Here is a 16,576-nt window from a genome sequence, read left to right as displayed (position 1 = left end):
TTTTATCTGAATGACTCCAAATTGCAGAAGTATTTTCTCCTTACTAACAGATGTCTTAATACTGTGAAGGTATTATCTTTGAGTAGATCTGAATGTTCCTCATTTCAGTTGTGTGTAGATCTCCAAATGGTAGGTGAAACTTAAAGGAACCGTATGTAAGAAATCTATTTCAATTAATCATAAAATGGCCCTGATGTGTCACTAGACATTAAGAAATCATATTCATTTCAAATACTTATATCACTGACAACAGTAGTCTGGCCAGGATATTGTCATTTGAAGACAGACGCCAATGTTGCTAATTTTCTCCTGGACAGGTAAGATTAATCTATGTTTGACTAACTTGTACTTGATGTCAGTGGACATTTCATATATTCATGACAGTCGAACAAAGTTATGCATGTTCGTGCAAAGTAACGTTACGTTAGCTCATATGGACGTATGTTAACATTAGCAATGCATTATCAGAGCCCGTTTCTCTGTCCTTATGCTGAGACGCTGAGGAAAACAACATTAGCACGCCCATTATGGCAATTTGAAACTTAATTGAGACAGAAGCCTCAAAATAAACATTCTCTACCTTTTGGGCTATGCACTATGTTAGTGTTGGTTTGGAAGCACTAGGCGCAATTCCAAGATAAAATAACATTTTCTAATGTCCATAACACAATGAAAAGCACAGTGTAGCCTATGACGTTAAAAAAAGTTGGCCCACTTGGAACGTTTTGTAGCCTACTTGTTTTTCATGCAAGTTCTACAGCCAAAAATAGTAGAATGTCATGTAATCTTTCACATCACATATTTTAGCGTTATGGACGTGTGCTGCAGGGTAAGTCAAATAATACAGCTGGCCGCTTTCACTTGTAGCGTCAGCTAAATGAATAGCTGTATCTTTGATATCGGTTACACATAGTGACATAGGCTTGTTCTTGTACTTACGTTAATGACAGATAACTAACGTTACAAGTTAGACTAACAGCTACTGTTCTAACAATGTACTGTCACATACGAGCATACATCTTTACAATTATATTTGACTAATGACAATTAGTACATTTTTGCAATACATAATTACTTCGCAAAATCTCTTTCTGTTAATTAAGCATAAACATAATTTACAGAAAAAAAATTACTGTGTACGACTCGTCGTTACTTGCCACTGGAAGCTTGTAGAAGCAGCCTACGTTTCTGCCCAATCCTGCAGCTTGTCTGGCAACCTCAAATCAGGGGGGAGGGGATACACCGCTCTACAGTATTTTTAAAGTGATTGCAGTACCAATTTTGGCCACAATCCTTTTAGTGTAGGTTTTCAATACAAAAGAAAACACTTGGCTAGCTCTACTGTGATGATGAGAGCAAAGTAAAAATGTACGAAGTAGAAATATATTATTAGATATAACTAATCAGTACTTGATTAGCAACTAATGAATAAAGTTATTCAAGGAAAACGCACATAAAATGGATGAATCAATATAAAGCCATTAAAATAGCTGACCAAACTGTTTAAGGCTGCCATAAAGGCGTTATGGCAACCGAAAAGTGTGACTGGAATTTTATTTTGAGAGGTCAAGCTCAGCCGTCCGTGAGGAACTCTGAGTAGAGCCGCTGCTCCTTTGCATCAAAAGGAGCCAGTTGAGGTGGTTCGGGCATCTGGTAAGGAGGCCCCCAGGACGTCTCCCTAGGGAGGTGTTCCAGGCACGTCCAGCTGGGAGGAGACCTCGGGGAAGGCCCAGGACTAGGTGGAGAGATTATATTTCGACACTGGCCTGGGAACGCCTCGTTTTCCCAGTCAGAGCTGGCAAATGTGGCTCGGGAAAGGGACGTTTGGGGTCCCCTGCTAGAGCTGCTGCCCCCACGACCCGATACCGGATAAGCGGTTGGAGATGAGATGAGATGATAGGAATGTTAGGAATAGGAATGTTGTCCCAATGTTGTCCAATACAGGCTGTATTAGGTCCTCTTTGTCGCACCTTCCTCTTTATGATGCGCCAAATGTTTTCCAAGAGTGAAAGTTCTGGACTGCAGGCTGGCCATTTCAGTACCCGGATCCTTCAATGCAGCCATTACATTGTGGTCTGGCATTGTTATGTTGGAAAATGCAAGGTCTTCCCTGAAAGAGACGACGTCTGGATGGGAGCATATGTTCTAGAATATTGCTCCACTATTTTTCGCCACAGAATTGGTGATCCTCTTCCCATCTTGACTTCTGAGAGACACTGCCACTCTGAGAGGCTCTTTTTATACCCAATCATGTTGCCAATTGACATAATAAGTTGCAAATTGGTCCTCCAGCTGTTCCTTATCGGTACATCCGGCCTCTTATTGCTACCTGTCCCAACTTTTTTGGAATGTGTAGCTCTCATGAAATCCAAAATGAGCCAATATTTGGCATGACATTACAAAATGTCTCACTTTCAACATTCGATATGTTACCTATATTCTATTGTGAATTAAATATAAGTTTATGGGATTTGTAAATTATTCCATTCCTTTTTTACTCACAATTTGTACAGTGTCCCAACCTTTTTGGAATCGGGTTTGTATTTTATCAGAATGGTATGCCTTATGGTTTGGTTAACCAAAATACATGTTTTTAGTAACTACCGATACAACATGAGCCCTGCTACGTTACACGCGAAGGAGTAATAATAAAAACTTTCTTTTAATAGCTCTTCTCTACACCAAAGCACAATGGGCTTCTCAGAGCAGTAAAACAGCAACATTTAAAAATTATTCTCTCCATTAAAATAATAGGCAATAGGAAATAGTAAATGTCAAAATAGAAAGTATAGCAAAAATAAACAAAATACTATAAAATTACATTACATTTTATATATTTTTTTTAAAAGCATGATTTTTTTAAAGCATGATTTAAAACTGGCCTAGGCAGTTGTCCCAACATGCTTCAAGACTGCAACCATTGTGCCAAAGCAGTCAGCCGTGACTAGCCTGAATGACTTGTGACCGGTTGCTTACCTACAGTAGTAGGAAATAAACTGTTCCTGAGCCTGCTAGTGCAGGAACAAAGAGACAAACAGTTTGTGGCATGAATGTGAAGGGTCCCTGATGATGCTGCGTACCCTATGCAGACACCGCTTGCACTGGAGGTTTACGATGGTTGGGAGCTGGGTGCCAGAGATGTGCTGGGTGGTTTTCACTACCAGTTGCAGGGCCTTATAGTCAGCCACGGAGCATGCATTGAGGGCTAGATTGTTGTCAGCGCACCATGGTTCTGTTTGGGTGTATTACAGATGACAGTCCTGCGGAGAACAGTCAGTAATGTTATTGTTAGCAGTAGGCTTGCTGCTCTAACAATTGTGGGTTCAGGCACTTAGACGCGATAGGCGACAACTGAACTGAGAGTTCTGCCTACCACGTGTACACCCATGCTGGGGTTTACACATGATAGCTGCTGCAGCTGAGTTTGTGTTTGTTACTATAGTAACAACAATGCCCTAGTGAAGCTAAGTTTGGTATGTTGTCTAAAAATTGTTTCACAGTTGTACATATTTGTAAATATAAAACTGTAAGACAACTACATGAAATAATGTAGGCTAGGTAATATCTGTATTTCTTATCAGTGTGCAATATTATTCTTGTTGTAATTATTCGGCTATAGGCCTATTGTTATAATTGTATTAATTATTATAGTTATTAGTTGAGCAAAAAATAGTACAAGAATGAACTAGAGGTCACTAGCCCTTTTGGCATCGATTACAGTTAACCATATGTTCATGATGGGGACACAGGACACACACTGGAGGGAATTAAATAACATTGGGAGATGCAGTAGCCTACTTCACTAACAATGCATATCAGTGCTACAGTCAAGTTCCCTTTTGTTGCATGCAGATACGGAAGCACCTTTAGCTGCTTGTTTTAATGCTCATCAACAACAAAAGTCTGTCGGTGCCTTACTTTTAAATTTTTTTTATTCTTTATTAGGATCCCCATTAGCTGATGCAACAAATGCGTCCGCTACTCTTCCTGGGGTCCACACATAATACAACACATACAAACGCAAAAAAACCAATGCACAATCATACACTGGAACAACAAATTCTCATAAAATACAAATATACATACACACACACACACACACACACACACTCACATATGCATGCATATATATAGTGTGTGTGTGTGTGTGTGTGTGTGTGTGTGTGTGTGTGTGTGTGTGTGTGTGTGTGTGTGTGTGTGTGTGTGTGTGTGTGTGTGTGTGTGTGTGTGTGTGTGTGTGTGTGTGTGTGTGTGTGTGTGTGTGTGTGTGTGTGTGTGTGTGTGTGTGTGTGTGTGTGTGTGTGTGTGTGTGTGTGTGTGTGTGTGTGTGTGTGTGTATATATATCTGCCAACAGAAGTGTAGCCTATGACGTTAAATATTTTATTTGTTTTTTAAAACTCATATTATTTTGAATTTTAGCAATATGACCTGGAAGAGAATTCCATTCAACCATAGCTCTATACAACATAGCACGTTGTTTTGAGTTTGTTCTAGATTTTGGAATAAAATATTTACCAATAACGGCATGCCTTGTGAGATATGTATGTACATTAGAGCTCAAAGTAAGTTGCCTATACAGACAATCCGGAGTTTTCCTTAAATTAATTTTATTTATAAAGCCAAGGAGTGATGCTTTTAACCTCTCATAATACCTTTTAACTACAAATATATTTCTCCCCATTTTTTTCACCACTTCCTCTATATGTCTTGACCACGACAAAGTACAGTCTAATGTTACCCCAAGAAGCTTTATTTCATGTACCTGCTCAACAGCAACATTATTTAGTACCAAATCCAACATGGGCCTTGTTTTTAATGAACATTTAGTTCCAAATAAAATACTTTTAGTCTTGGCTATATTTAAGACAAGTTTATTATCAGTAACCCAAATGGATACCATCTGCAACTCATTGTTGAGAGCTGCAGTAATGTTTTCTAAAGCTGGTGCAGGCATATAAAGTGTTACATCATCCGCATACATAGACACAGAAGCTCCTCTACAGACCAGTGGGAGATCATTCGTAAAGATAGAAAAAAGCAATGGTCCTATTGAAAACCCTTGTGGAATCCCACATGCTACAGACCTCACTTCAGAGAAGCTTCCAATAAAATACACCTACTGTGTTCTATCTGTCAAGTAGATGGTGTAAAACCATAAAATAATTGACCATAATAAACTATGGTCAATTATGTCAAAGGCAGCACTATAATCTAATAATACTGCTTCGACAATATTTTGGTGATCAATATACTTTAACACCACTTGTCTGTCATTTGTACCAGAGCTGTACAAGTTGAATGTCCTTCTCTATAAGCATGCTGGTATTTGCTTAACAATTCATTTGTAGTGAAATAACCTTGTATCTGGTTAAATAAAATAAAAATCTAAAAGTTGACTTATAGCAGGTAACAGACTAATTGGTCGACTATTACAGCCAGAAAAAAACAGCACAAGCATTTTTTGCTAAGGGGATTACCTTTGCTTCTTTCCACCCTTGTGGACATACTTTATTCTCAAGACTCAAATTAAAGATATGACACATGGAAGTGGCAATGTGGTCTGCTACCATTCTCAACAGCTTTCCGTCAAGGTTGTCCGTACCAGGTGGCTTGTCATTATTAATAGATCTTATCAAAATTTAATTGTTCTTATCATTCATTATTTCTTCTGATATACATGAATAATTTGACTCACAGTATGATGTTGGCATTTTCTGCCTTAATCTACAAACTTTATATATGAAGTAATCGAATTGAAATAATTTGCAATGTCTACAGATTTAGTTATAAACGATCCTTCCACTTCAATCCATCCATCCATCATCTTCCGCTTATCCGGGGCCGGGTCGCGGGGGCAGCAGTCTAAGCACAGATGCCCAGACTTCCCTCTCCCCAGACACTTCCTCCAGCTCTTCCGGGGGGACACCAAGGCGTTCCCAGGCCAGCCGGGAGACATAGTCCCTCCAGCGTGTCCTAGGTCTTCCCCGGGGTCTCCTCCCGGTGGGACGGGACCGGAACACCTTCCCAGGAATGCCCAAGCCACTTCAGCTGACCCCTCTCGATGTGGAGGAGCAGCGGCTCTACTCTGAGCTCCTCCTGGGTGACCGAGCTTCTCACCCTAAGGGATCGCCCAGCCACCCTGCGGAGAAAGCTAATTTCGGCCGCCTGTATCCGGGATCTTGTCCTTTCGGTCATGGCCCATAGCTCATGACCATAGGTGAGAGTAGGAACGTAGATTAACCGGTAAATCAATCTTCATCACGACAGACCGATACATCGACCGCATTACTGCAGAAGCTGCACCGATCCGTCTGTCAATCTCCCGTTCCATCCTTCCCTCACTCGTGAACAAGACCCCTAGATACATAAACTCCTCCACTTGAGGCAGGCACTCTCCACCAACCTGAAGTGGGCTAGCCACCCTTTTCCAACTGAGGACCATGGCCTCAGATTTGGAGGTACTGATTCTCATCCCCACCGCTTCACACTGGGCTGCAAACCGTCCCAGTGCATGCTGAAGGTCCTGGCTTGAAAAGGCCAACACGACATCATCCGCAAAAAGCAGAGACGAAATCGTGTGGTCCCCAAACCTGACACCCTCCGGCCCCTGGCTGCGCCTAGAAATTCTGTCCATAAAAATTACGAACAGAACCTGCCACAAAGGACAGCCCTGCCGGAGTCCTACATGCACTGGGAACAAGTCTGACTTACTGCCGGCAATGCGGACCAAGCTCCTGCTTCGGTCGTACAAGGACCTGACAGCCCTTAGCAAAGGACCCAGGACCCCATATTCCTGAAGCACCCTCCACAGGATGCCACGAAGGACACAGTCGAATACCTTCTCCAAATCCACAAAACACATGTGGATTGATTGGGCAAACTCCCATGAACCATCCAACACCCCGTAGAGGGTATAGAGCTGGTCCAGTGTTCCACGGCCCGGACGAAAACCACACTGTTCCTCCTGAATCGAGGTTCAACTATCGGCCGTATTCTCCTCTTCAGAACCCTGGCATAGACTTTCTGGGGAGGCTGAGAAGTGTGATCCCCCTAAAAAGAGGGACCACCAACCCGGTCTGCCATCCCAGAGGCACCGTCCCCGACCGCCACGCGATGTTGCACAGGCGTGTCAACCAAGACAGCCCCACAACATCCCCACTTCAATCCATGATGGAGTCAAATTACTTTTTCGGTAACACTTTACATTAAGTCTACATTCATTAGATGTAATAACATTTTAATTAACGCATTTATAACATAGTAGATACTATTAAATACTATGTAAGTAACATGTAATTACTATGTAATACGGGTTTATCGGTATCAGTTATTACACAATTGGAACAAAGTGATGTAATTACAAACATGATTTTTCCACACGTGTAATTACTAATGATTTATTTATCTGTAATTACAAGGTGTGTAGTTACATGTGTAACTAACATGGGCTGTAATTACACTTTTGTAATTTCAATGTGACACTGTTAACAATGCATTTTGAAGTTTAACCTTGTTACATGTAACTACATAAGTTATCACCAATGTTAGTCTAGGACACAACAAGGCAAACCCTATCATTATCTTCAACTATCTTATTTGATTGTTGAGCAGTGTCTTTGCAGTTGATATTAATGTAACTATAATGTACCTACACAAAGTGTGAAATGAAAGACATTTAATTATCCCTTTCATCATAGCTGCACTGTAAGTCAAATGTTTCGAAAAAGATTTGGTGTTCATGTATTAGGGAACAACACTTGGTCAATTTGTTTTTATTACGATCCCTTTGAAAGTACAGTACCATACAGAATAATAATATCATTAGAAATAACAATGCAATGTCACAGGCAAACACCAAATGTAGTATATTTCATTCTGGAAGTGTTAATATTTTTCTCCATGTCAGAGTAAGAAATATTGAGTGTACTACAAAATAATTTCTATGTTGTTACACAACGCAAAACTTAATCAAATGTCAGTTACTATGCAATTGCATTGTAATTACAATGGTATTACAAAGGAACAAGTGAATTAATGTAAAGTAAAACAAGACCGATTTAAACATCAAGTACTATGCAGTTACTATGTTACAGCAACCACAGGGAATACGTCGTGATCTGGGAGTGAAAAATGGGTTAGATTAACTAATTGTAATTAAAAATTAATATCAATGCAGTTACACAACAACACTCAATGCTATGTCAATTACTATGTACCTACATTGTAATTACAATGTTATAAAAAAGGAACGAGTGAATTTATGTAAAGTGAAACAAGAACAATTTCCATATCAAGTACCATGTAGTTACTATGTTACAGTGATCACAGGAAATACATTGTGATCTGGGAGTGAAAAATGGGTTAGCTTATATAAATGTAATTACAAAGTAGTATCAATGCAGTTACACATAACACTCAAACCTATGTCAATTACTATGTACCTACATTATAATTACAATGTTATAAAAAAGGAACGAGTGAATTAATCCATTTTACAAAATGGATTAATTCACACTTACAAAAGAATGAGTGAATTAATGTAAAGTGAAACAAGATCCATTTACACTAAGTGCTATGTAATTACTATGTTACAGCGACCACAGTGAATACTTTGCGATCTGCAAGGGAATAATGAGTTTGATTATGCTAAGTGTAATTACAAGGTAATATGAATATTGTTAACCATTTTACCGGTTAATAAAATGTCAATGACCATGTAGTACAAGTAGTATGCAGTTACTAAGACAAAAAAAACCTATGCAGTACTGCAAAGAAAAGCAGTTCCTGCAAAGAAAAGTATTGTCAATATATATTTGGTACACATGGTCTAGCACTTCAATGTAGTAACATCTACAATGACTCATGGAGGACAAATTTACTATTCAAGAATAATCTGAAGTCAGATGTAAACATGGTGCGTTATTTTTATTTTGCACAAAAAACAATTACAAAAGAGGTTAAACATCAAACGGCTTAAACTACACCATAGACTTGTTTTCATTCTTAAACATGAGGCAGAAGAATATAATTACTACCATTCCATTTCCTCAACATTATTATTTCTGCTAATCGCCAATCGCAACCTACGTTTCCAGAGACCACACAAACCCAATATCTAAAGAGTATTAAAAGGAAAAATTATGTTTAAAAAAAGCTTACACTGTACATCATGTGTATATCTGTTGCCTTGAACAATGTGGCATTATATGTAGTAACAGCACTATAGTTACACAGGAACTACCACGTAATTACATGTAATTGTGGTTCATTATTACACGTATGGGGGTTATTCCACAAGTGAGGCCTCTTCATTTACCTCTGAAGAACGTCTTTCATGGATTTTTACAATTATGTAAAGACCTATACCACTGAACCACAAATACATTTAATTACATAAAAAATATTATGAAACTAGTCTCTTAGGATATTTACAAACTAATATACAGAAAAAAAAGTACAGAAAAAATTTGAATATACATTCAATTTATATTCCCAAAATTAAAAACATGTTTCAGGTGTGTAAAATCCAATGTATGTGGGCAAGATAGATTGTATATGAACTCAGATGGATAGCAAGACAACAAACAGCCAGGTGACAACTCATGGCCACGGTGTTTCTGTCAACACCCACGGTTTGGAATGCAGCAGCCATACTTCCCTTCCTTTTGTATGCTGCTAGGACCATCTTGTATCTTCTGGGGTCTTTGCTGTTGACAAACACTGGTGTGGTCAGGATGTTATTCTGGTGTGGTCAGGTGTTTTGCATAAGAATAACGGGGTGATAGCAATGCTATGCTATTCCATTTACATATCAATGGGAGTAAGCAGTAGTTTTCAAAAAATCTGTTTGGAGCTTATTATCCCTGGGGCCTATTTACTGATTATCTAGCATGCTCCTAGTATGTAAAGACATTATTTTCAAGTATTTCAGTTTAGATGTATTTTTACATTTTCCTGCACTCTAAAACAGAGAGACAAAGAAAGTGAATGCAGCAACCTCTACAGAGTTTGAAAATATATGATAAATTCTGTTTTACAAAACAGGAATGCAAAGGTGTACTGATATGGACATACAAGATGCTAACATCATGCTTATGGAGAAGTGGTTGGACGATATAACTGTGGACTCTAAACTTTCTCTGGAAGGATTTGGCACACAATTCAGACTTGGCAAATTGGCCTACCCATAAAAATCATAGAGGTGGAGTATGCGTAGATGTAAACAAAGCCTGGAGTAAAACAGCTGTTATCCGAGACGCAATGCACTGTAGATGTGGAATTACTAGCCCCAAAAAAGTTACACTGAATAGGTCCATATGTTTTTATTTATATATATATATATATATATACACACACAGCTCTAGAAAAAGGTAAGAGACCACTGCACCTTTGTCTCCTTATCTTTTTTTTTAATAAAGCCTCTGAGATTCATCCTTGTGGCAGCAGGTAGTACATTAGAATTAACCGTGATAACTATTGATATTATGATCGTTTGGCCCCAAAAATTCAAAGGAACATATTGAGACCTATATCAATACACCATGGTCTTCCCATTTTGTAAAACAGAACGTGTCATATTTTCAAATGCTGTATAAGTTGGCCTGTTCACATCGATTGCAGCCCAAAGATTACAAGACACATTTCTACATACTAGGATCACACTAGGTATTCGGTACATAAGGTTAAAAAGTAGAAAACATATCCTTTAAGAAGCAACTGCACCACAACAAAATGCTTTAATACAGCGCTTTAACTTTAAAAAAGCATAATCTAAACATACCTCTCCCTTTTTTAGTTTCCTTTTTTTCCTTCTTATTTTTGTTCTTTTTCTTCTCCTTGTTCTTCTTTTTCTTTTCTATTTCGCTGTCTGTGGATGAAGAGCTATCAGAGCTCGAAGAATCAGAGCTGTCATCCCACTGATCGTCAAGCTTGGCAAAGTTGTCACCTGAAATAGAAATTGAGAGTTAAATCATTAATAGAGGCAGCTACCGACTTTTTGATCAAATACAGCACTGGTAAAACCGCAGAAACAGTTAAGTGTTATAATATCTTAAATATTGAAGGTTTAAACAACGTAGAAAAACTTACCCACAGATGAGCTAGGACTTGGTCCTGAAGAAGTTCTTTGTCCTAAAATAAAAGGAAATCAGTGAAGAGATGATTGGTTACAATGGGTTCAACAATAAAAAACAACAACTGAAAATTTACTTTTGGGAGTTAACATTAGAAGCGCCTAGCAGGGGTCATTTTGTCCACAGCAAATAAAGACATAGTTCTGACATGCACTGACATCAGTACTCTGTACAATTTCAGGACCCTCCTTCCATCAATTATCCTATATAAATCGGTTTTTATTACTCAGTATTTTTTATTTAAATCTTGTATTTGTATGTTTTTCTTTGTAAGAAAAGGCTTCCGTCTTGCCACCCTACCCCATATCCCATTCATATGAAGAATACGGGAGATTGTTGTCACATGTAGCACACAGTCAGTACTTGCCAGAAATTCCTGCAGTTCCTTTAATGTTGCTGTAGGCCTTTTGGAAGCCCCCCTGACCAGTTTTCTTCTCATCTTTTCATACATTTTGGAGGGACGTCCAGTTCTTGGTAATGTCTCTGTTGTGCCATATTTCCTACACTTGATGATGACTGTCTTCACTGTGTTCGATGGGATATGTAATGCTTTGGACATTATTTTGTACTCTTCTCCTGACTGATATCTTTCAACAAAGAGATCCCTCTGATGCTTTGGAAGCTCTCTGTGGACCTAAGAAAATGTCAGGAAAATCCTACTAGAACAGCTGAACTTTATTTGTGATTAATCAGAGTCACTTTAAATGAGGGCAGGTGTGTAATGACTCCTATTTAACATAAGTTTGAATGTGATTGGTTAATTCTGAACACAGCCACATCCCCAGTTATAAGAGGATGTGCACACTTATGCAACCGGGTCATTGTAAGGTTTTTATTTGTCATTTTTCCCCCTCGAGGATTTCAGTTTGTTTTTCAATTGAATTATTCACATTATAGGTCACATTATAAGTGGAAAAAGTTCTGACATGATTCCTCTTTATCTCGTTCTTTTACATCACAAAAACCTGGCATTTTAACAGGGGTTTGTAGACTTTTTATATCCACTGTAAATTGAGGCCAAACCTTCATTCAGCCATGTTGTTTCTTGCCTTTGAAGGCTGTGATTTGCCAAAGTGGAGCCAGTTAAGAAAAGCGAATGTCTCTAACTGAGCTTATGTAAATGTGACCTCAAAAACCATTAGTGTACCCTCAAGTTCTGAACCCGTTCGGTTATCAACCCTACTATTCGCATATATGAATTTGGGCTTGCATGAAGATGTTACTAACCAGTCAGCTGGGTAATAGTTGTTCGGAGGAAGTCCCTCTCTTCCTCCAATGCCTTTATTTTCATTTTGAGCATCTTCATTTTCATCTTTTCATTGTTGGTGTAACTTGATGCAGCATCTAAAAGATCAACAATGACATTAGATTCGTCATACAGCTCCCCTCCCACAAATAATCAATACGAAACCTATTGGTGTTAAAGGTTGGTGTTTCCCCAAAATAAATTGTTGGGCTGGGTGGTAGCTACAGGTGGTGTCACATGTTGGTGCTGTTTCCATTAACTTCTCACAGACAGGCTGGAGTACGTAGTCTTATTCTTATAAAGCCTACAAAGTCTAAAGCCTTTATGGCCTCAGATATATTACTTTTTTTAGAACGCGTAGTACGTGGCATTCTATAGACAAACAAAAACATGACTTTAGCTCACACATGCTTTACACGTACATACAAACAAGCTAGCTAGCCGGGTAGCTAGCGCCAGCTAAGCTGGCAAGCCCGACATACTTAGCTCGCTTTTCTTACTAGCTAGCAAGATAGCTAGCTTTATAGAACAGCAGACCGTTGTCATTTCCATCGCTAATTAAATTTAAGTTAACTCAAAGGGAGATGTCGGGACAAAGTGAGGAAATCTATCTTTACTATGTAGCTAGCTAGCTTGGCTACTTTAGCTAGCCAGTATGTTAGCTAGTAGCTAGCTAGCTAATTTCGACAGGTAGGGAGAGATAGAGACGGTCCTAGACATTCACAAACAAGGGTGCATTTGAAGAAAAACAAAATTACTGGATAAAAAATATTAAACAATGACAAGATTAAAATATTCATACTTATAATTATACTTACTTATAGCTATTTACCTGAATTCATTCACTGAAGAATACCTGCTGCTGACGTAGGTGTAGCAATTTACTTTGATTTCTTTACGACAGTTTTGACAATTTTCAACTTGTAACTGCAAGACACAGGATCAGATTTTAAACCTCCCGCTTAAATCCAAATGCCATTGAATTCGTCATGCCCCATGCACTGCTTCATGTATTGTCAGCAAAACACGCCAGAAGAAATAAAAAAAAGATTATAAAATACCTCCAGAAGAAAGGACTGCTGAAAAAGTCTATGCGATGTCCTATCTGTCACCACAAGCAGAAAATGGTCAAGCATAGATGCAGAGATGGATTTATATGGTAAGTTATTTTAATGTAGCTCATAAAAACAAAACGTAGTCAAGCCTCATGTTGCAATTTGCACTGATAAGCTTAGTGCAATTTGTGAAAGAAAAAATATTATTTGAAATGTAGCTACGTTTATTTAGGTTGCAGTTTTTGGTGCATGCACAATGCCCTAACATAGATCAAAAGGTTGTTTTTGTGGATAGCTAGCATTACAATAGCTTACTGTCATGTTGGTCAATGTTGTGCAGTGTGCAGTTAACTCATTTTATGCCAACATTTTAAATACATCAGCCAACTATGTAGGAAAGGTATTTGTCAGTGTTGGGGCAGTGTTCAAGAACCTTTGGTCTCACAGCGTGTAGGCATGCAGGACCTGTGTGTGCCAGACATCCAAGACTGGCGCTGCATGAATAACATGTTTTTATTACAGTTTGTATACTGTATACAACTCGCACACTGCTTACAATGAATTTAAATATTTTATTACATTATTATTACAAAGTCTTAATTTTCTTTTATACAAACTAAATGTCATTCTTTCAACAAATATTTTTGGGTCAGTGGAGGGGCTCCAAAAGGGGCTATTTTTGGGACCTCAAAACTGGAGATGGTATTGCATGTGAACTTTGTATTGACTTAAGCCTATTGACTGTCCCAGTTGTATGTGGGAGATCATTTAGTGGGGTGCTTTTCAGCCCGGTAGTTTGGTGAACACTGAATAAGAATCAGATCTATTTAAAGTATTGTTTGGTTTTCCTTACAGGATTTGTCGAAGAAAGAGAAGGCACAATCAGTCTTCCACCTGCTCCATCCGGAAGGACTCAATATTTAGCCATTCTCGGGTTACCCTTACAGATTGGTTAACATTAATTTATCGGTAAGTCAATAACTTAAATTAATTATTCAATAATAATCAACTGAGGCATAGACAAAGATAAATCACATTATATAAACATGAGGTACGTTCCAAGTAATATGACATTTGCTAATTTTTTAATGAAACATTTCAGATTTGCACAGGGCCTACAATTGAGGCAAGTTGACATGATGGAGGATGGTATCGCCAAGAGCTCAAGGACGCTAACCAGAATGACAAAAATCCTGAGGAAGGTGAGAAAAGCAATGTCACTTTCATAGTTCAAATTGCCTATTCACAAAACACAATTATGAATCACTAACTAAATGTATGCTTTAGTTGCAGACCAACTTACAGTGTGTGGTAAAAATTTCTGATAGGGGTACCTCCATTAACAATGATTCATTAGGTTGTTAAAACTGAAAAGTTTAGTAGCTAGTTAAAATAATTGATGCAGATAAAGTGTTAACAGATTCAATAACATATATTTTTACTCATGTGAATATCTACATACGTATATATTGGTTAACTGGTAATAAGTTAATCTTGAATTAAGACACATACTAAATGTTTGTTCAATTCAGTAATACATTAACTAAGGTTCATGATGGTACCCATATTGTACATAACATGTTTATTTCACCACCCACAGGAGGGACCATAAGGGGCCGGTGCAGAGAGGATCGGGCGGCAGTCGAAGGCGGGGGCCTAGACAACCCGATCCCCGGACACGGAAACTAGCTCTAGGGACGTGGAATGTCACCTCCCTGGCGGGGAAGGAGCCTGAGATGGTGCGTGAGGTTGAGAGGTTCCGACTAGAGGTAGTCGGGATCACCTCTACGCACGGCTTGGGCTCTGGAACCACACTCCTTGAGAGAGGATGGACTCTTCACCACTCTGGAGTTGCCCATGGTGAGAGGCGGCGGGCTGGTGTGGGTTTGCTTATAGCTCCCCAGCTCTGCCGCCATGTGTTGGAGTTTACCCCGGTGAACGAGAGGGTCGTTTCCCTGCGCCTACGGGTCGGGGATAGGTCTCTCACTGTTGTTTGTGCCTACGGGCCGAACGGCAGTGCAGAGTACCCGACCTTCTTGGAGTCTCTGGGAGGGGTGCTGGAAAGTGCTCCGACTGGGGACTCTATCGTTCTACTGGGGGACTTCAACGCCCACGTGGGCAACGACAGTGACACCTGGAGGGGCGTGATTGGGAGGAACGGCCCCCCTGATCTGAACCCGAGCGGTGTTCAGTTATTGGACTTCTGTGCTAGTCACAGTTTGTCCATAACGAACACCATGTTCAAGCATAAGGGTGTCCATCAGTGCACGTGGCACCAGGACACCCTAGGCCGCAGTTCGATGATCGACTTTGTTGTCGTTTCATCTGACCTGCGGCCATATGTCTTGGACACTCGGGTGAAGAGAGGGGCGGAGCTGTCAACTGATCACCACCTGGTTGTGAGTTGGATCCGATGGCGGGGGAGGAAGCTGGACAGACTCGGCAGGCCCAAGCGTACTGTAAGGGTCTGCTGGGAACGTCTGGCCGAGTCTCCTGTCAGAGAGATCTTTAACTCCCACCTCCGGCAGAGCTTTGACTGGATCCCGAGGGAGGTTGGAGATATTGAGTCCGAGTGGACCATGTTCTCCACCGCCATTGTTGAAGCGGCCGCTCGGAGCTGTGGCCGTAAGGTCTCCGGTGCCTGTCGAGGCGGCAATCCCCGAACCCGGTGGTGGACACTGGAAGTAAGGGATGCTGTCAAGCTGAAGAAGGAGTCCTATCAGGCCTGGTTGGCTTGTGGGACTCCAGAGGCAGCTGACGGGTACCGACAGGCCAAGCGGACTGCAGCCCGGGTGGTTGTGGAGGCAAAAACTCGGGCCTGGGAGGAGTTCGGTGAGGCCATGGAGAAGGACTATCGGCTGGCCTCGAAGAGATTCTGGCAAACCATCCGGCGCCTCAGGAGAGGGAAACAGTGCCCTACCAACGCTGTTTACAGTAGAGGTGGGCAGCTGTTGACCTCAACTGGGGATGTCGTCGGGCGGTGGAAGGAGTACTTCGAGGATCTCCTCAATCCCGCCGTCACGTCTTCCATTGAGGAAGCAGAGGATGAAGGCTCAGAGGTGGACTCGTCCATCACCCGGGCTGAAGTCACCGAGGTGGTTAAGAAACTCCTCGGTGGCAAGGCACCGGGGGTGGATGAGAT

At 40.2% G+C, this 16,576-nt stretch overlaps 2 protein-coding genes across 6 annotated transcripts in view; one reads left to right on the top strand and one right to left on the bottom strand.

The window, feature by feature from the left end:
* The window catches only part of LOC105030231, a 47,408-nt gene that overhangs the window by 21,916 nt on the left and 8,916 nt on the right, over positions 1-16,576 (top strand). Inside the window, exons 1-3 of one of the 3 annotated variants that reach the window (XM_029115076.2) lie at positions 13,232-13,538; positions 14,290-14,403; positions 14,537-14,636. The exons of 1 other annotated variant lie outside the window; for it this stretch is intronic. In XM_029115076.2, the coding sequence (XP_028970909.1) occupies positions 13,369-13,538; positions 14,290-14,403; positions 14,537-14,636 (384 nt within the window). In that variant the 5' untranslated portion in view covers positions 13,232-13,368. Of the gene's footprint in view, positions 1-13,231; positions 13,539-14,289; positions 14,404-14,536; positions 14,637-16,576 lie in introns of those variants that run through there. One more of the 3 variants, XM_029115078.2, reaches the window with a different exon arrangement.
* LOC114829566 (protein FAM133B-like) lies at positions 9,147-13,297 on the bottom strand. Of its 3 annotated transcripts, XM_029115079.2 has the most exons (5): positions 13,212-13,297; positions 12,361-12,477; positions 11,090-11,131; positions 10,782-10,946; positions 9,147-9,708 (listed from the first exon to the last, which is right to left on the bottom strand). In XM_029115079.2, the coding sequence occupies exons 1-5, from the start codon at positions 13,219-13,221 to the stop codon at positions 9,677-9,679; spliced, it is 366 nt and encodes a 121-aa protein (XP_028970912.2). In that variant the 5' UTR covers positions 13,222-13,297; the 3' UTR covers positions 9,147-9,676. The 3 variants fall into 3 exon arrangements, 2 of the variants coding, with proteins under 2 accessions (XP_028970912.2, XP_034144138.1); XR_003777468.2 differs by having other exon boundaries at positions 10,782-11,131; positions 13,198-13,264; XM_034288247.1 differs by lacking the exon at positions 9,147-9,708 and having other exon boundaries at positions 10,384-10,946.

The sequence above is a fragment of the Esox lucius genome, chromosome 19 (assembly GCF_011004845.1).
Source record: "Esox lucius isolate fEsoLuc1 chromosome 19, fEsoLuc1.pri, whole genome shotgun sequence".
NCBI lineage: Eukaryota > Metazoa > Chordata > Actinopteri > Esociformes > Esocidae > Esox > Esox lucius.
This window is presented reverse-complemented; position numbering and strand designations above follow the sequence as displayed.

Bases quoted from the DNA above. Each gene is read 5' to 3' on its own strand.
- LOC114829566 (XM_034288247.1), bottom strand. The intron at 11,132-12,360 runs GTTAGTAACATC...CTTTTATTTTAG, and splicing joins AACTATTACCCAGCTGACTG to GACAAAGAACTTCTTCAGGA. The intron at 10,947-11,089 runs GTAAGTTTTTCT...TTTCTATTTCAG, and splicing joins AAGTCCTAGCTCATCTGTGG to GTGACAACTTTGCCAAGCTT.